The sequence below is a fragment of the Lithobates pipiens genome, unplaced genomic scaffold, assembly GCF_037356315.1.
Source record: "Lithobates pipiens isolate NorthernLeopardFrog02 unplaced genomic scaffold, aLitPip1_a1.2 Scaffold_25, whole genome shotgun sequence".
NCBI lineage: Eukaryota > Metazoa > Chordata > Amphibia > Anura > Ranidae > Lithobates > Lithobates pipiens.
Genome location: NW_027507787.1, coordinates 36,578,483 through 36,599,605, shown reverse-complemented (window position 1 = coordinate 36,599,605; position 21,123 = coordinate 36,578,483). Strand labels below are relative to the sequence as shown.

At 39.0% G+C, this 21,123-nt stretch overlaps 1 protein-coding gene across 3 annotated transcripts in view; it reads left to right on the top strand.

Annotated features, from left to right (window-relative positions):
• The window catches only part of LOC143930194 (ATP-dependent translocase ABCB1-like), a 103,957-nt gene that overhangs the window by 53,538 nt on the left and 29,296 nt on the right, over positions 1–21,123 (top strand). For all 3 annotated transcript variants that reach the window (XM_077454246.1, XM_077454247.1, XM_077454248.1), the window contains 9 exons: positions 6,242–6,352; positions 8,009–8,134; positions 10,342–10,545; positions 12,426–12,596; positions 12,707–12,868; positions 14,974–15,225; positions 16,546–16,695; positions 16,816–16,920; positions 17,022–17,099. In XM_077454246.1, the coding sequence (XP_077310372.1) occupies positions 6,242–6,352; positions 8,009–8,134; positions 10,342–10,545; positions 12,426–12,596; positions 12,707–12,868; positions 14,974–15,225; positions 16,546–16,695; positions 16,816–16,920; positions 17,022–17,099 (1,359 nt within the window). The remainder of the gene's footprint in view (positions 1–6,241; positions 6,353–8,008; positions 8,135–10,341; positions 10,546–12,425; positions 12,597–12,706; positions 12,869–14,973; positions 15,226–16,545; positions 16,696–16,815; positions 16,921–17,021; positions 17,100–21,123) is intronic.

Below are 21,123 nucleotides of genomic sequence, written 5' to 3'. Positions count from 1 at the left end.
TTTTAACATACTATACAATTGAGTTTTAAGGTTCTACCGGCCAAATTTCGAGGAATGTTTCTTGTGAATTAGGTAAAATTGACTGCAATAAGAATTGCACATGCTCCTTCCAATACAGTGCCTTGCAAATGTATTCAGCTCCCTTGCCATTTTTCATGTTTGTTGCCTCACAACCTGGAATTAACATGGATTGTTTGAGGATTTGCATAATTTAATTTACAGAACATGCCCACAAGTTTAAAGATTTTTTATTTGTTTTTTATTGTGAAGCAAACAACAAATAGGACAAAACAGAAAAAGTCATTGTGCATAACTATTCACCCCCCTAAAGTCAATACTTTGTAGAGCCAACTTTTGCGGCTATCACAGCTCCAAGTCACTTTGGATAAGTCTCTATGAGCTTGGCACATCTTACCACTGGAATGTTTGCCCATTTCTCCTTGCAAAAGTGCTCCAGCTCCTTCAAGTTGGATGGTTTGCGCTTGTGAACAGCAATCTTTAAGTCTGATCACAGAGTTTCTATTGGGTTGAGGTCTGGGCTTTGACTAGACCATTACACATTTACCTGTTTCCCCTTAAAACACTTAAGTGTTGCTTTAGCAGTGTGTTTGGGGTCATTTTCCTACTGGAAGGTGAACCTCCATCCTAGCCTCAAATCGCACACAGAGTGGTACAGGTTTTGCTCAAGAATATCCCTGTTTTTCGCACTATCCATTTTCCCTCAACTCTGACCAGTTTCCCAGTCTCAACTGCTGAAAAACATCCCCATAGAATGATGCTGCCAACACTATGTTTTACTGTGGGGATGGTGTGCTTTGGGTGATATGATTTTTTTGGGTCTGCACCCTACATAGCATTTTCTTTGATGGCCAAAAAGTTCAATTTTAGTCTCGTCAGACCAGAGCACCTTCCTTCATTTTGGGAGTCTCCCACATGCCTTTTTGCAAATGCGAAATGTGCCATTTTGTTTTTTGCTGCAAGTAATGCTTCTGGCAACTCTCTGTGCTGCCTCTCTGATTAATGCCCTCCTTTCTCAGCCTGTGAGTTTTGGTGTGCGCCTGTCTCTTGACAGGTTTGCTGCTGTGCCATGTTCTTTCCATTTGGCTATGATAGATTTGATGGTGCTCCTACGGATCATCAAATATTTAGATCATTTTTTTATGACCTAACCCATACTTGTACTTCTCAACAACATTGTCCCTTACTTGTTTGGAGAGTTTGGTTAGCAGTGCCTCTTTCTTAGGTGTTGCAGCCTCTGGGGCCTTTCAAAAAGGTGTGTGTATATGTAATGACAGATTATGTGACACTTAGATTGCACACAGGTTGACATCATGTAACTACTTATGTGACTTCTGAAGGTAATTGGTTGCACCAGAGCTTTTTATGGGCTTCATAACAAAGGGGGTGAATACGCACATGACAATTATCAGTTTATTTCTGAAAAATAGTTTTGTGTATATATTTTTATAATTTTACTTCAACTTAGACTATTGTGTGCTGATCCATCACATATAATTCAGATAAAAAAAAAAACACAAAAAAAAATTGAACTAAAGGCTGTAATGTAACAAAATAGGTAAAAAGCCAAGGGGGGTGAATACTTTTGCAAGGCACTGTAGATATCAAATGCATGTACACCCAAAAGAGAGAAATAACACTGTGCACACCACTGTAAAGTTAATTTAATATTTGTAGAATAACATTGAGATTCTGAGCTTTAGAAGGCAAGAGACTGCCACTAGAAAAATATACTGAGCCAAACATAAGTTTGCTTCCTTCTGTTGACAAACTAGTTCATGTCCTTAAATAAACTGTTTATCTTTCATGGTTCAACCCTGATCCCAATTATTGCATATTTAAATTTTGATATAAAGATGTTTCTGTTGGCCTAGCATTAAGCACTATGTAGAGTAGCTTGGCAATTATAATATGTGAACATGCTAATTAAAAAAAAGAATGGGTCTGTTTTAAAGCTGTCTAAAGTAAAAAGTGCAAAAATCTCTAGACCTTAACATCCCATCAGATGTATGATTACATAAGTAAGATTCATTCTGATTGGTTACATAAAGAAGAGAATGATGTGAGGCATACACCATGACCCACCTCCATCCCGATGTATTTTGCATAATAACAGGATATTGGTCATGGGACTTTGAATGAGGTGGGCCACACAATGAGATAAAGAATCACATTTATGGTTACAAAAAATGCACAAATACATTACAAAAATTGTATCAAAATATTCATAGTCATCTGTAAATTAAACATCATAAACAAAATCCGTAAATAGTAAACATATTATTCATACAAAGTCATAACAAAGTATATAATGATATATAATGAAACACGTTGTGTAGCATCCATGGAACTCAATGGGTTTGTGTATCGTATTAATGTCCACTCATCAGATGACTATGTGAATATTTTGATACAATTTTTGTAATGTATTGTAATGTATTGCATAAGTGCATTTTTTGTAACCAGGAATTAGATTATTTATCTCATTGTGTGGCCCACCTCATTCAAAGTCCCATGACCAAGATCTTGTTTTTATGCAGCATTCTGATTGGTTACTGCAATTTGCCCATTCTTTGCCTTGTACGACTTTATTCAGTGAGTGATAAATGTAATAACCCATAGTAAGCAATCATTGTCATCTTTTAGTGGTATATTCAAATTACTACAGATAATTGCAGAATACACTTAAGCTTTGCTATATCTAAGTGTATTTAAACCCAAAAATCAAAATCAAATGAATTGCAGATTGCCAGTCCTTTGATTTGGCATCTGAAATTGTTTTACATTTTCAGGCTAAGGACATTTTCATCAGGTACAGAAAATACCTACTGTAGGTATAGTTAATGCTAGATGAGTGATACAATTATTCAATATAAAGTTTATATTTTTACATAGTTACATAGTTAGTCAGGTTGAAAAAAGACACATGTCCATCAAGTTCAACCACAAAAAAAAAAAAAAAAATTATTAATAATAATATCATACAATCCCATATACCCAATTCTTTTTTTTTTTTTTTTACACAAATTTTTATTGAAAAGTAACAGAGCATTACAATCAAAATTGAATCGCACAATGGCGTTTACATTTTAACATGTTATCATAAATGTAAGCAAGGATACATAAGATGTTGCTAAATTCACAGGGAATGAATAGTTACAACATGTAATGTTTTAATCAAAATGAAAAGTTGTACTTATCAGTTAAGGCGAAAAGAGAGTCAAAGCGTATATGAAGATAACATAAGAATGTTCTTGTGAAGGAAGGGGGAAGGAGGGGAGAAGAGAGAAAAGAAGAAAAAAAAAATATATATATTTTTATTTAGGCATAGTAGCAGGAGGGAAGATTAGGCAATGAGGTTGAATGGACAGCGGCCTGCGCTGTTTGAACATCTTAAGTAAGAGAACATAAATCACTGACAGAGAATCGACAACAAATAATACTTAAATGGACAATTCGTATTCCTGAGTATCTTTAAATGCTAGCCATTTTGACAAGGTTGAGGTGAATTGTAACATTCTTTCTTGCGAAATACTGATAAGCTCTTCAATAGTTTCAATAGAGTTGATCCTTCTGAACCATTCCTTTTTCGTTGGGATTGAGGTTGACCTCCAATGGGAGGGGATGCAGTGTCTAGCAGCGTTTGTCATTATCATAATTAGGGATTTCAAATATTTTTTTGAGGGGATTGTGTTGTGGTGCAGTAGAAAGTGGGCTGGATCTAATTCTAACGGTTCTGAGGTTATGAATGTAATGGTTTCGTGAACCATTTTCCAAAATGGTTGAATATGCGGGCAAGACCACCATAAGTGAAATAATGATCCCACTTCACCACTGCACCTCCCACACTTGTTGGAGATCTGGGGGTTGAATTTCTGTATGGTGCTGGGTGTTCTATACCATCTAGTTAGAATCTTAAACCCACACTCCTGAGTAGCGACGTTGAGTGAGCCTTTATGAGCGTACATGAAAATAGTTTCCCAATTTTTATTAGTGAATGATCGATTGAGGTCGTTTTCCCAAGCTAGACAGGATGGGGAGGAGAACTCTAAACCCTCGTCAAATAATGAGTTATAGATAATTGAAATATTGTGTCTTTGAGGATGCGTTCCTGAGCATAGGGTCTCAAGGGTCTTGGGAGATTTGGAACTCAGAGTTGCCAATACTACTGTGGAGAGAAAATGCCTTATTTGGAAGTATGTCCAGTGTGAGATTAGTCTAGGGTCATTATCTTTATTGATTTCCTCGAGGGGTAAAGGTTTCCCATTGCGTAAGAAATGTTTAATCAGTACTGCTTTGTGGGGCCAGCTTGCTAAGAAAGATTTTTGTTTGTTTCCTGGGGGGAAGTCGGGATTGTCTCTGAGAGGCGTTAGGGAACTGATCCAAGGGGTGGGGTCACTTTTCTTATACGTGTCATGAAATATTGCTAACGTGGGACCAATAAGAGGATGAGATTTGATCTCTTTTGAGTGGTATTTGGGGTTTATCCATGGAAGATGGTTGATTGGGAAGGGAAATTGGGCTTGTTCTAGTGATACCCAATCTTTGATAGGTTGGTGTAAATTCCAGTCAACTATCCGTGTGAGTATAGTTGCTTGGTGGTATTTTTTCAGGTCCGGGAGGGCTATTCCACCTTTATTTTTTGGGAGAATTAATCTTGTGTATTTGATTCTAGGAGGTTTACTCCTCCATATAAAGGTGGTACATGCTTTGTGGAAGGCGGCAAAGAAGGAAGATGGTAATCTGATGGGGATCGTTTGCATAGCGTAAAGGAATCTGGGCAGAATAGTCATTTTTATCAATGAGGCCCTACCAAACCACGAAATATTGAGGGAGTTCCATCTTTTAAGGTATACCCAATTCTATACCCACAGTTGATCCAGAGGAAGGCAAAAAACCCCAGCAGAGCATGATCCAATTTGCTAAAGCAGGGGAAAAAATTCCTTCCTGATCCCCCGAGAGGATTTTCCCCAGATCAACTTTACCTATAAATGTTAGTACCCAGTTATATTATGTACACTTAGGAAATAATCCAGGCCCTTCTTAAAGCAATCCACTGAGCTGACCAGAACAACCTCTGCAGGGACTCTATTCCACATTTTCATTTTCACAGCTCTTACTGTGAAGAAACCTTTCCGTATTTGGAGATGAAATCTCTTTTCCTCTAGACATAAAGAGTGCCCCCTTGTCTTCTTTGTTGACTGTAAAGTGAATAACTCAACACCAAGTTCACTATATGGACCCCCTATATATTTGTACATGTTGATCATATCCCCCTTAATCTCCTCTTATCAAGAGAGAATACATTCAGTTCCTCTAATCTTTCCTCATAGCTGAGTTCCTCCATGCCTCTTATCAGTTTGGTTGCCCTTCTCTGCACTTTCTCCAGTTCCCCGATATCGTTTTTGAGAACTGGTGCCCAAAACTGAATGGCATATTCCAGATGAGGTCTTACTAATGATTTGAACAGGGGCAAAATTATATCTCTCTCTCTGGAGTCCATACCTCTCTTAATATAGGAAAGGACTTTGCTCGCTTTGGAAACCGCAGCTTGGCATTGCATGCTATTATTGAGCTTATGATCTACCAAAACCCCCAGATTCTTCTCCACTATGGATTCCCCCAGTTGTACCCCCCCTAGCATGTATGATGCATGCATATTCTTAGCCCCCAAGTGCATAACTTTACATTTCTCAACATTAAACCTCATCTTCCATATAGTCGCCCAATTAGACAGAGCATTGATAATTGATAATTTTTGTAATACATGTTTTATTTTATAAATTAACAAATTCTAGGAAGCGTTCATTATACTCCATTTGCAAAGCATACTGGAATTCCTCATGAGATATCCCAGTACAATCTACAAGTTTGGAAGTGGTTATAACTGATTAAGCCAGATAGTAATATGTCTGCTAGGAGAGAGGAAAGGGGTGTCTCTTTTCTTTGATTTTCTCTACAGTCTACATAACCTGATCTTCCTGCCCTACAAATATTTCACAGCTAAATTGGAGTATGATTGGGAAAATGCTTGTGCTCTTCTTTAAATCTCACCACCCAAAAAAAAACAATACAGTATCTTTACGCACTAGGCATAACACATAATGAGGCAAATATATATCAACCCTGTATATTTCCTTAACATACGTATACCAAATAATCAAATTTCTAAAATAATTATTACTTCTGTAAACTGATATTTTCATGTCATTTTATTTTCCAGCACAGGCCAATAGACAGCAGTTCAAATGAAGGCCACAAGCCAGAAAAGCTGGCAGGAAATATTGAATTTAAGAACATCCATTTTTCCTACCCAACCAGACCAGATACACAAGTAAGTGTCTATTATTTCAGATATAAAGATTTTATGTTCCTCAAGCCAATGTATCCACGTTTGAATAGATAACATCTAGCATTACATCATCTTTATTAATTATTATTCAATAATAAAGACCTAGCAAACAGCCGATCCACAATAGATTCCAGGCTGGTAAAACAAAACAGCGTGTTTTCAACCAACATTACAGAACATGTCCAGTTGAATGTGGAAAAGCACTACTATATAAACTACTATATACACTTGCTTGGTCAATTCACTGGGTTTGTGTTGCTGTCTGTGCACAAGAGATATTTACACATTAGTAAATGTACATCTGAGATTCACAAAAAACAATGAAACACCAAGTTGATGAAAAGTTATTCTTGATTCACTTACTGGTGATTTACTGATTTATTGAAGTTTTAATTTAAGCTAAACGTCTAGCTTAAACATTAACAACAATCTGCATGTATAGTCAATTAAAAAATCATAGCACATTTATATTCACCTGTTAAGCCTCAGCTAAGATCAGGCAATGCTGACTCAGCACTAGTGACGGCTGGTGCTCAAAACTTTTGGGGGGCCTCACTGTGCCCATCATATGCAGCCATTGGAGCCCCATCATATGCAGCCACTGGTGCCCCATCATATGCAGCCGGACGTGTCCCCCGGCTCTGCTGTCACTTCACTAATCCCACCGCAGCCAGTCCAGTGGCATTCGCCGCTCATGTAGCAGAGCTTCCTCCTCCCCTTCTGTGGTGGCAGGAAGCGGCGGCTGCAGCTCCTGTGTCCGCTCAACTCCTCAGGCTTCCTTCACCGCGTCCCCTCTTCCGCCAAAGTGTTAGGCATCCAATAGGATCCCCTAATGCTTTGGGCAATCGGGAGACAGGTTTCCTCTGTATGATGATTGACAGGGAGGAACGTTAGTGTGAAAATAGCAACAATGAATTCGCTATGCCACACAACAGGGTGGGATCGGGACACAGTGTTCACCCTATTTTGAAGCCTATTGGAGCCTCTGGCTCTAATCATGTGCTTCAAAATACACACCCCTGTCTATCCCCACCATAGTATTTCATGTGTCCGACGTCCTGAAAGGGGTCGGGCACATAAATAGGGAGGGCGGCAAAGGTGTCAGGGAGACGGTGCCCATGCTCCCACAATGCATGGGCCGCCACTGCTCAGCACACTCCTCAAGTTCAGCTATGTGCACTACTATTACAACTTCTGTACCCCTTCATTCTTCAGAACCATGGGAAATATATGCATAGAGATCACATTGAGCATCTAACCTGTGTCACCATAACCGATTTAAGGCAATTTTCTCCATTGACATTAAAAACGAATCCTTTGAAAATTACTATTGTTTTTGAAGCATTTTTGATTTTTTTGCATTTAAATATTGCTTATCTTCTGCATTGCCGTTCTTGAAAGCTGCTACTTATGTACAGTATATACTTTGTCATGCATTAACATTATCATAGTCATATTCATGAGAGGCAAGTTATGGGCATTTCAAAGTCACTTCAAGGGTGAATAAAACACACAAAATCCAATTTTTGCCACCAATTGAGACTGCTTATTTCCAAAGTAACATTAGGAGATATAAAATACATAAAACAAATAGAAAAGAGCTGTAATTTACTTATGTATGTGTTTATTTTGTCATAGATTTTAAAGGGCTTGAACCTTACAGTAAAAGCCGGAAAGACTGTTGCCCTAGTTGGGGCCAGCGGCTGTGGAAAAAGCACCACAATTCAGCTTCTTCAGAGATTCTATGACCCATTTATAGGGGAGGTATGTAAAATGGACTTGTATGAGGTTTAAGTTGCAAAGACGTGTGTCTAGTAGTACAATTGAATCAATAATTTTACTTAACCTAGAAGACTCTAGATCCTAAAACACCAGGTCACCTCCTACTGTATCTAAAATCTTCTATTTTTTTTGTAATGTGGTGTTCTGGAAACACTTTGTTTTAGACTCCAGTTTTGCAGGCCATCAATTCCCAAATCTGACCACGAAGGCCTCTCCATAGTCTTAATATGCATACCCACAATAACAAATTTACAAAGAACTAGTCATATGCTCTATCTTCTAAGAAGGATGCATGAAGCATTGCTTGTAGATGCTGGGAAGAGATGTCCCACAGCATAGTTTGATTGGCAAGATGCCACAACTCTCGCCAAAGGCACCATATGCCCTTATCTAGCTGTATATATGTATGTGTGTGTGTAATAAAAAAAAATATATATCACACACTCACACACACGCACAGTCTCTCACAAAAGTGACACATTTTTGTAAATATTTTTTTATCTTTTCAAATAACACTAAACGAATGACACTTTGCTACAATGTAAAGTAGTGAGTGTACAGCATATATAACAGTGTAAATTTTCTGTCTCCTCAAAGTAACTCAACACACAGCCATTAATGTCTAAACCGCTGGCAACAAAAGTGAGTACACCCCAAAGTGAACATTTCCAAAATGAGCCCAATTACCCATTTTCTCTCCCTGATGTCACGTGACTCATTAGTGTTACAAGGTCTCAGGTGTGAATAGGGAGCAGATGTGTTAATTTGGTGTTATTGCTCTCACTCTCTCATACTGGTCACTGGAAGTTCTACATGGCACCTCATGGCAAAGAACTCTCTGAGGATCTGAAAAAAAAAAATGTTGCTCTACATAAAGATGGCCTCGGCTATAAGATTGGCAAGACCCTGAAACTGAGCTGCAGCATGGTGGCCAAGACCACACAGCAGTTTAACAGGACAGGTTCCACTCAGAAGAGGCCTTACCATGGTCGACCAAAGAATCTGAGTGCACATGCTTCTCTTTGGGAAATAGAAATATGAGTGCTGCCACCATTGCTTCAGAGATTGAAGGGGTGAGGGGTCAGCCTGTCAGTGCTCAGATCATATGCCGCACACTGCATCAAATTGGTCTGCATGGCTGTCATCCCAGAAGAAAGCCTCTTCTAAAGATGATACACAAGAAAGCCTGCAGTTTGCTGAAGACAAGCAGACAAAGGGCATGGTTTACTGTAACCATGTCCTGTGGTCTGATGAGACCAAGATAAACTTATTTGGTTCAGATGGTGTCTAACGTGTGTGGCGGAAACCAGGTGAGGAGTACAGAGACAAGTGTGTCTTGCCTACAGTTAAGCATGGTAGTGGGAAAATCATGGTCTGGGGCTGCATGAGTGCTCCCGGAACTCGGGAGCTACAGTTCATTGAGGGAACCATGAATATCAACATGTACTGTGACATACTGAAGCAGAGCATGATCCCTTCCCTTCAGAGACTGGGCCGCAGGGCAGTATTACAACATAACGACCCCAGAGACATCTCCAAGATGACCACTGCCTTGCTAAAGAACCTGAGGGTAAAGGTGATGGACTGGCCAAGCATGTCTCCAGACCTAAACCCTATTGAGCATCTGTAGGGCATCCTCAAATGGAAGATGGAGGAGCACAAGGTCTCCAACATCCACCAGCCCCGTCATGTCATTGTGGAGGAGTGGAAGAGGACTCCAGTGGCAACCTGTGAAGCTCTTGTGAACTCCATGCCCAAGAGGGTTAAGGCAGTGCTGGAACATAATAGTGGCCAGACAAAATATTGACACTTTGGGCCCAATTTGGACATTTTCTCTTAGGGGTGTTCTCACTTTTGTTGCCAGCGGTTTAGACATTAATGGATGTTTGTTGAGTTATTTTGAGGGGACAGCAAATTTACACTGTTATACAAGCTGTACACTCACTACTTTACATTGTAGCAAAGTGTCATTTCTTCAGTGTTGTCACATGAAAAGATATAATAAAATATTTACAAAAATGTATAAAATTTATTATCACACAATCTTTAGAATAAGGTGTACTAATGAACTTTTTGACTTTAGCATAATTTCTCAAGTCGTTCTGCAGGTTTAATGAATGTTCTTATTGCTTTGAGATCTTAAAAAGATACTTGTGAGGTTTCAGCCTGATGGCTTTTATTTTCTTTAGGTGACTGTGGATGGGCATGACATACGCACCCTCAATGTGAAGTGGCTACGTGAAAACATTGGAGTTGTTAGCCAAGAGCCTGTTTTGTTTGGTACGACAATCAAAGAAAACATCCGCTATGGAAGAGAAGATGTCACTGATGCTGAGATCATACAAGCTACTAAAGAAGCCAATGCCTATGATTTTATATCTAAACTCCCAGATGTAAGTCCATATTGATTGCCTGCATGTCATGCAAGCGCACCAACAGACAAGGGCAACATCAGACAACTACATATGTGAGGAATAGCTCATACAGATGGAGAATGTTTCAAAGACTTAAAATATCAGGGGAACCTAAAATATAGGTTGTTTTGTATTAAAGAACGAAGGATCGCATTTACATTTTTCTCTGCAAGAGAACAATTCATTAGCTCTAAATATATCTGAAATCACATGAAAGGATAGAGTTTTCAACATTTTTTTTTGTAACCTAAAGACTTAAATGGCTAATAACATAAAAAAAACATAAATATCTCAACCTTATAATATGAGAATTTATTATTTTCAATAATTTTATGTTGATTTTTTTTTTCTTTTAAATAAAACTCTAAGCATTTTTTTTGTCTTTAGAAGAGTAGGAAAAAATCTGCAAGGGTTGTATTGCTGTCTATTACCCTGTTGGGGAGAATTCATCCCGCATTTTATCCTATTGATAGCAAGACAAGAAATTAAGAGAATGGGAGTCACGAGGGGAGCGACATACAGCTATAAAATTGTAAAGTATTTATGGATGTAGTGCTATAAAAGCCAGTAGTGAAACCTCAAATAGTTTTGGGTCAGTAATAGGTCATGGTCAGTTTGGAAGAGGAACCAAGTGGAACGTGCAGGATCACTTGGTATATATACCTAATAAAAACTTTACAAGAAATATTGTATAGAAACATTGAGTAACGCATATATGAAATCTTTTTTTTTGGGGGTAATACACACTTTAACAGAGTTTTTAAGACTTCCCAGCTCTACTTATGTGTTTTTGTTGCTGTCTTTATTCCCCATTGTAAAGATTTCCTATTACATCCTGTTCCTCTGACCTTCTACCACTGGGACAGGAACTGGAGGAAAATCTATCCAGTGGGGACACAGACAGCAATAAAAAATCAAGAGGTTTTAACCCTTCCTTCCTCTATCTACAACCTAAAGAACAGGTTGTGGGACAGCCTGTGGAACAGATCAGATGCTTGACTTGCAGCTCCACTCTGCATGACCTTGAAGGGAAGGACTAAAAGTGGATGCCATGTCACCAGGACACGTGGCCTGCTAAGACTTCAGCCCAGCCCCCACCCCAGAACATGCTAAAATGTGACCCAAAAATGGAGGAATAAAAATTGTATTTATTTTTTATATTTTAAAAACGTTTACCCTACTAATTAATTGTTGGTGATGAACTGTATTCTTTAGACATGGGCAAACTGCCACCTTTTAAAGCAAATTGAGATTTTATCTTGATTATTGTTTCAATAACCTGTGACTATGTAGAAACCATAAACAGTCCAATCCTGCCCAAATCTGTTAACTTACACAAGGCTAGATGAAGATCAAATTGGTTAATAGAAACCACTGGAAGCCATGCCTATGATTTTGCCTTTGGAAATCCTGATTATCACACATGAAGATCTTGAATATTATCGGAAAACCTCATTGGCTAATTAGGATGGAAAGTGTTAGCCACTTGGGTGCTGCTCCACTCCATCATGTAAGTCTAATGGGAAAGTGTGATCACTCTTGATGCCGCAAAGAACTGCAGATGTCTGGCCAATTGTTGTTCTTGGAAAGACATCTGCCCATCTACCCAGCAGTCTTTTCAATCTCTATAGTAAACTGAAGTTAAGCTAAGAAGTTGCTGGTTGCAGAGAGCTTATATCTATAACATCAGAGCTAGGCAACCTGGGCTCTACAGTTTTTGATGAACTAAATGATGAATGACAGCCACAGGAATGGCTTATAAATGCGGATCCATTATGGTATTGCCTACCCCTGCCCTAATATACAGTATGCCATTAAATATAAGAACCATGTGCTGATTTTATGAAAATGTATTTTAGGGTTTAGACACCATGGTGGGTGAGAGGGGAGCTCAGCTGAGTGGAGGACAGAAGCAGAGAATAGCTATTGCCCGAGCTCTTGCACGCAACCCCAGAATTCTGCTGCTTGATGAAGCTACCTCAGCTCTGGACACACAAAGTGAAAGAATTGTACAGAACGCTCTAGACAAGGTAATAGAATTCTTTATTTATGTTGTTTGAACTATTTATAAATCAGTTATGTTCCTGTTTACCAACATTTTGTTGAAAACAACTGAATGATAACGATTGTTTTCTTCCAGGCTAGAGCAGGCCGTACCACAATTGTGATAGCACACCGTCTGTCTACCATCCGTACAGCTGATGTCATCGCTGGCTTTCACAATGGTACCGTGGTGGAACAAGGATCACATGAGGATCTCATGAATAAGCAAGGAGTCTACTATTCTCTTGTAATGATGCAGGTAATTTTAAGTTTAATACATAATGACCTTTATTTCCTGACATAAAGAACAATGTATAAAGTGCAAAAAAGTATAGCTACAAATCAGAAAACCATTTTTTGATAATCTAAACCCCCTCCAAAAAAAAGAAGAAAAATGTCTGTATCTTTTTAATATGTTCCACCAATCATGCCGTATGCAGTCAATACCCTCCACCGGTTGGTGCTCTGGGGAAAGAGGAACAAAGTGTTTGTTTTTAAGGGTAAAGCACTATGTAGTTTTTCCTTGACCTGTATATTGCGGAGTGGAAGGAGGAGGTTCGAACGTGAATATTAAAGAGTAAGTATGCTCATAAGCTGGAGGAAGGTGTCCTGGGAAGTGTTATTTTAAGACTGTGGCATCCCAGATAACATCAGGAGTGGTGACACCAAGTGGCCTGATCCAAAAGGTTAAAAAGTGCGTATTGACCCTACATTACGTTGGAAGGTCATTGAAACCAGGTGAGAACACAACTGATGGAGGCTATCCATAGGCATGCGCACAGGTTGTGCCAGATGGGCCTGTGCACACCCTAATCACCCTGTGTGGCCTATATTTCACTTGATTAGACCCCTGATATTTCACCAAAGCCCCCTAATGGGGCTCCTAAAAAAAATTGTAAAAATAAATAAATAATAAAATCTACTGACACCTTCAACTGCCCTATTAACACTGTCCATTGCTCTGCTGACACCGTCGGTATATATATACACATGCCCACGCACAAATATGTTTGAGCTTTGGGGTGTACACCCTAATGCAATAGGCTGTGCACACCTATGAGGTTAGCGATTACATACAGCACAATTGGTGGAACATATTGAAAGATACAGATGTTTTTCTTTTTTGTTATTTTTCAGATTTATGATTTCAGATTATTATATCACATTATTTTTTTGCAAACTATTTTGTATTCTAGTGCATTAGCACAGTTGATATATAGATTGTTTCAGCACTGTACCAGAGTTTTAAATATATGGTATTGAAGGCTTTTATGACTGTATTACCCATTTCTATATTCCCTGCTATTTCCTAACTGATAAAACATATCAAAAATTCCTTTAAACAAAGGAAAAATATAGGTAAACTGCATAATCCACCAGAGTGATACACAAGGAATACAGCTGACTTTAATAAAAAAAAAAAATATCTTCCATTAAAAGACCTTATACTTCATTATATATAAAAATAACTTAAAGCCCAACTCCAGGAGTTGGAAACAATCTACCCTTGCAGTGGTTATAGGGTTGCCCACCACATACAATGCAGGGTTAATAGCAGCTGTAGGACCACTCTCAGACTGGAGCTTCAGGAAGAAGGCAGCACCAGAGCCAGAAGAATGCTTGTTTCTGTGCACCTTATGCCTCGTACACATGATTCAATTTTCTGCAAAGCGTCAGACATTTGTCCAAAGGGCATGTGCCCGGGAACTTGTCTTGCATACAAATGATACACAATTGTCGGCCAACAAACATTAATGTAGTGACGTACTACGTGTAATTTCAGCTCTTGAGCGCCACCCTTTGGGCCCCTTCTACTAATACTGTGTTTGTTGAGCATTGATTCTGAGCATGCGTGTTTGTACTTTGGGATTTTGTGTGACGGACTTGTGTACAAATGATATGAAAATCTGACAACAGACCATTAACTGTCAAAAATGTATTTGCCTACTAAAGTTGCACAACAATTGTTTGATGGCGCATACTAATGGTCAGATTTTATGCAAACAGTCTGTCATTACACAATTCCCGGACGAAAATCTGATCGCATGTACAAGGCTTTAGACACAACAAGCACTGCAAAGGGAGATTTTTCTCTAATTCCTGGAGTTGATACTGGTAGTTCAGGTTTCATATTTTATACACACTTTACATTTTAATTTTAAATATGTAGTAGTTTAAATGTTTTCATATATATATATATATATATATATATATATATATATATATATATATATATATATATATATATATATATATATATATTACAATACATTGGACCCAAATGCAGCATTTACATATTGTGAGATTACATTTGAAACTTTTGTTATGCACAAGCACAATTAATTGATTTGTTTCAAACCGCAGAGTTATGACAAAATAAAAGAAGATGAGGTTAATAGTGAAACAGAGGAAGAAGATGAGGAAGATGAAGAACAAATCTTTGAATATGAGGATATCAATGAGGATGACGCCATTGTTGCTCCTGATTCTCCAAAACATGGCAATCCCCAGATCTTAGGCAGCGATAACTTACATAGACATTCCAGCAGGAGAAAAAGTAGAAGGTCTACAAAAAGCAAATCCAAGTCAAAAAAAAATGTACCGAAACGAGAGGAGGTAAAATTATACTATTTAATTACCATTTTGAGTGACCGTAGATGAGCAGATGCTTTACCAGTAATAACATGAAATAAGCATTCTGCCTATCCCCATCACTTTGTGTGTGTTCTTCCTCTTCCTCTTCTTCCTCTTCTTCCTCTTCTTCCTCTTCTTCCTCTTCTTCCTCTTTTTCCTCTTCTTCCTCTTCTTCCTCTTCCTCTTTTTCCTCTTCCTCTTCTTCCTCTTCCTCTTCCTCTTCCATGACTTGGGTGTGTTTTTATCTTGGTCAATGCATGGACAGAGAAAATGTCCTTTTTAGAAATGGAAATAGTTCTTCATTACTCATGGGGATTTCCAAACTTTTCAAACCTTAACATGTAGTGGAAATCCACACATGATCTGAAAATAAGATACTTCCCTCCGTAACTGAATTTTGAAAAGCCCATCAAAATTTTGCCAAATATAATTCTAATTTAATCTAGGAGGCCTAATGAAGAGTAACGCAGTAGCTGACCCTCTTTCTTGATCCCATGTCCACCCTGTAATATGGATGGGCCCTTCAATGTCACTATGTTCAATGCAGGACCAGCGGTTGCCACTGGTTTTACATTGTATGTGACTTCAGTAAGGGGGTGGCTGCACAACCAGAGAAGTAGCTTTACGGGTGTTTGAACACCATATGCTGATATTGTAGTGCTAGCAAAACCAAATATACAGCAATTTCTTGAACACAACATAAAAATTACATAAAACACACATACAGCAGCCAAAACAAAATCCAGTTAGCACACATGAAAAGTGGAACTAACTATGTCTACTGTCAAACTGGGGAGCCGCCCACACACGATCTGGCCAATCAGAACACATTTCAAAGGCATGGCCTCACCTTCTTCATTAGCTTCATATTTGCAAACAAACTAAACACACCTTTGATGCATTTTATTAAAATGGCAACATTTTGTCAAGATCTCCTTATTTGTGATTACATTTATGCAATTTTTTTTTCTTTTTTTTCATATTTACAGTATGTATCAACACTGTGTATAGCATGCTGTCTGTTAAATGAGAAAGCCAGTGTCATTTTTTTTTTTTATTATTGTTTTGGAAACCAGAAAAAGAATAGTTTGTATTTCTCAGAAGAAGCTTGAGAATCTGTTGAATACTTGATTCAGAGTCTCAGCATTCCAGCTGCAGTTCTCTGGCCTTCAGTCTTTGCTAGGTATAGTGCTATAATAAATTGTTGGGTCGCTTTTGGTAATAGAAATAGACTATTGCTACAATGTAAAAAAAAAAAAAAAAAAAAAAACTGAGCTTTATTTCACCAAATCTTTATTACAGGTTGTTGAAGATCTTCCCAGTTTCTCTCTAGGCAAAATACTTGCACTGAACAAACCTGAATATTGTTATATTGCCATGGGAGTTATCGCAGCAGCTATTTCTGGTGGTATATATCCAACCTTTGCTATCATTTTTGGTAAAGTTATTGGGGTAAGACTTTTTTTTACTTTTTTTTTTTTTACCATAATTGTCCCAAAAGTTACCACTCTCAAAGTTTTTATTAGTTTTTTTTTCCACTACAAGCTGATCTGATTTTTATTCTGATTACAGTCATTCAGTATTACTGATCCAGATGAAAGAAGTCAAAGAACAATTTTACTGTCTCTAATGTTCCTTGTGCTGGGCGTGATCAGTCTAATCGTTTATGTCATCATGGTATGTATATTTTTTAAAATTTTTATATCTACTCTCCACTATACACGCTTTACATAGAAAAAGACTACGGTACACAAGAATAATGTTCGTTTTTCTTTCAGGGTTTCTCTTTTGGAATATCTGGAGAAAATTTAACCCTGAGATTAAGGTCATTATCTTTTAAGGCACTACTCCGACAGGTGAGTACTTGTTTTGTTCAGTAAAAAAATAAAATAAAAATCTATTAATTTTCCTGCAGGAGAATATGGAATCACTTCAATGGAAAATAAAGGCAATCTATATGTGGTGTGAGCGTTTTTAAAGTGAACTCCAGGCCGACATAAAAGACACAAATTAATTTAGCTGTAATCATGAATATATTCATAATTATATATTTTTAAAATGCAAGCAGTGCAAGTACCTGAATTTGACTTAATATAGCCCCTTAGCAGTCTACTATTCAGACTATAATTAGGGAGGAGGGGTAGACGGATCTCCTATCACAGTTTGGAATGGAGGCAAAGATGGAAGTTGCATTATAATGGGGAATTTCAATTATCTAGACATAGATGAATGCGCTGTTCCCTCAACCCAGTCTAAGCCTTTGTACACACAGTCGGAGATTCGGAATGTGTCCAATCGGACCATTTTGTCGGATATTCCGACTGTGTGTGGTCTACATCGGACATACTCCGATCATGTGTAGAGAATTCCGATCGGACAAAGTGCCACGCATGCTCAGATCAAATTCCTACACCAAAGCTATTGGCTACTAGCGTGAACGTAGTCCCGTCGTAACGAGATAACGTCATCACGTCGGATTTTCCGACAACTTTGTCCGACCGTGTGTATGCAACAGTTTTGGACAAAATCCGTCGGACAAAATCCGACGGACAATATCCGACGGATTTGGTTGTCGGAATCTCCGACCGTGTGTACAAGGGCTAAGGCTTGCCATTTCCTTAATGTCTTACAGGACAATTTCATGGGTCAAAAGGTAAATGCACCAACAAGAAATAATCCTTTACTAGACCTACTGATTACTGACAATACACAGGTCAATTCGTTTAGGAATAAATCACACAAATAGGAAACATAAGGGGAATTTCAAAAGTGCCAACTTCCAGAAACTGTGCTCCTTGCTAAGAGATACTAAATTGGATAAAATCCTAGGAACAAAGAACACAAAGGAAAAATGGGTGTGCTTTAGGAGCATATTAAATAAGGGTATTAGCCAGTGCATCCCAAATCACGTCGGATTTTCCGACAACTTTGTCCGACCGTGTGTATGCAACAGTTTTGGACAAAATCCGTCGGACAAAATCCGACGGACAATATCCGACGGATTTGGTTGTCGGAATCTCCGACCGTGTGTACAAGGGCTAAGGCTTGCCATTTCCTTAATGTCTTACAGGACAATTTCATGGGTCAAAAGGTAAATGCACCAACAAGAAATAATCCTTTACTAGACCTACTGATTACTGACAATACACAGGTCAATTAGTTTAGGAATAAATCACACAAATAGGAAACATAAGGGGAATTTCAAAAGTGCCAACTTCCAGAAACTGTGCTCCTTGCTAAGAGATACTAAATTGGATAAAATCCTAGGAACAAAGAACACAAAGGAAAAATGGGTGTGCTTTAGGAGCATATTAAATAAGGGTATTAGCCAGTGCATCCCATAGGGTAATACATTTAAAAGAGTTAATAAAAGCCCTGGGTGGCTCAATGCCAACGTAAAAATTCATATAAAAGCAAAGGAGAAGGCCTTAAAAAAATACAAGGCTAAGGCATCATCATCGGCATTCCAACTGTACAAAGAATGCAATAAGAAATGTAAGGGTGTAATCGAGGCGGCTAGGATAGAACACAAAAGGCATATAGTGGAGGAGAGTAAGAAAAATCCCAAGATACTTAAAGTACTTAAATGGTAAAAGAGGGGGGACAGATCATATTGGCCCCATAAAGAATGATAAAGTGATTCTGGTTACAAAGGATGGTCAGATGGCAAAGGTTTTGAATGCATTCTTCTCCTAAGTCTTCACAAGGAAAATGGGGGGGGGGGAGGCGGCTTCAGTAACCAAAACTGCAATGTTTATCCTCATGACACCTCACAGGAAGCACTCCCATGGTTAACAAAGGATGAAATTAGAAACAGATTTGAAAAACTTAACATAAATAAGTCACCGGGACCAGATGGCTTGCACCCAAAGGTCCTTAAGGAACTCAGCCAAGTATTTGCCAGACCGCTGTTTCTAATTTTTACGAACAGTCTACTGACTGGTATGGTACCAGCTAATTGGAGAAAAGCCAATGTAGCACCAATCTTTAAAAAAGTACCAAGATATATCCCTGGGAACTACAGACCAGTTAGCCTAACATCAATAGTATGCAAACTCTTGGAAGGGATGATAATGGACTATATACAAGATTTTAGTAATGGATATGGTATCATTAGCAGTAATCAGCATGGATTCATGAAAAATCATTCTTGCCAAACAAATCTATTAACTTTCTATGAGGAGATGAGGTGCGATATAGGTGAAGGAAGGCCCATAGACGTAGTGTATCTGGATTTTGCAAAGGCATTTGATACAGTTCCCCATAAACATTTATTATACAAGCTAAGGTCTGTCGGCATAGACCAAAGGGTGAGTACCTGGATTTAAAACTGGCTACAAGGGCAGGTTCAGAGGGTAGTGATAAGTGGGGAGTACTCGGAATGGTCCTATGTCACCAAGGGTTCTGTCCTGGGACCAATCTTATTTAGCCACTTGCTTACTGGGCACTTAAACCCCCCTCCTGCCCAGACCAATTTTCAGCTTTCAGCGCTGATGCACTTTGAATGACAATTGCGCGGGCATACAACACTATACCCAAATGACATTTTTATCACTTTTTTCCCACAAATAGAGCTTTCTTTTGGTGGTATTTAATTACAGCTGGGAGTTTTATTTTTTGCTAAACAAACAAAAAAAGATGCAAAAAAAAAAAAAAATCATGTTTAATAGTTTGTTATAAAATTTTGCAAACAGGTCATTTTTCTCCTTCATTGAAGTGCGCTGATGAGGCAGCACTGATAGGCTGCACTGATAGGCTGCACTGGTGGGCACTGATGGGCATAGTTAAGGCGGCACTAATAGGCACAGATAAGGCGGCACTGATGGGCAAAGATGGGCACAGATAAGATGGCACGGATGGGTGGCACGAATGGATGGCACGGATGGGTGGCACTAAGGGGCACTGATAGGTACCACTGATAGATGGGACTGATGGGCACTGATGGGTGGCACTGGGTGGCACTGATAGGTGGCTCTGATAGGTGGCACTGCTGGGCACTGACGGGCGGCACTGATGGGCACTGATGGGCACTGGTAGATGACACTGATGGGCACGGATATGTGGCACTAGGGTGCAGTACCGTTGTTGAGGCAGATTGTGGGCACTGATGGGTGGCACTGTGGGCACTGATGGGTGGCACTGTGGGCACTGCTGGGTGGCACTGTAGGCACTGCTGGGTGGCACTGACGGGGGGCACTTATTTATTAATGAGGTGGCACTGGCAGGGGGCAGGTGGGCACTGGCAGGGCTGGCCGTGATCGGGACTAATGTCCCGATCACGGCCGCCGGTGATCGGCTCTTTTTTTTTCTCCTCGTGCTGTCTGCGCAAGGAGGAATAATAGCCGATTACCGGCTCCGTTGTATCACATGATCAGCTGTCATTGGCTGACAGCTGATCATGTGGTAAGAGGTCGGGACCGACCCCTTGCTCGGATCTGTGATCAGGCGAGTCTCATAGACTCGCCGATCACAGAGCGCGCCGCGCAGGCCTCTTGTGCACGGGACGACGTCAATAGATGTAGTCCCGGCAAAGGAGGTCCTCGCTGTAGCCGTCATTTGGCTATAGCGCGGATCTCTAGTGGTTAATTCACAAATGGCCTGGAGGATGGGATAAACAGCTCAATCTCTGTATTTGTGGACGATACTAACCTAAGCAGGGCAATAGCTAGAGTTAATGACTCTATGACATATAAGAATAAACCTCAAAGAGTATTATTATGGGGCGATTGAAAAAAGATACTTTATTTATAAAACATATTTATTACAAATAGATTAGAATAAAATTCCAAATGGAAAATACAAAACATCACAACAATGATGATATCACATCGCATGAAGAAATTTGGTGTAAACCTGAAGTGGTAGTCCCCATTTACTTGC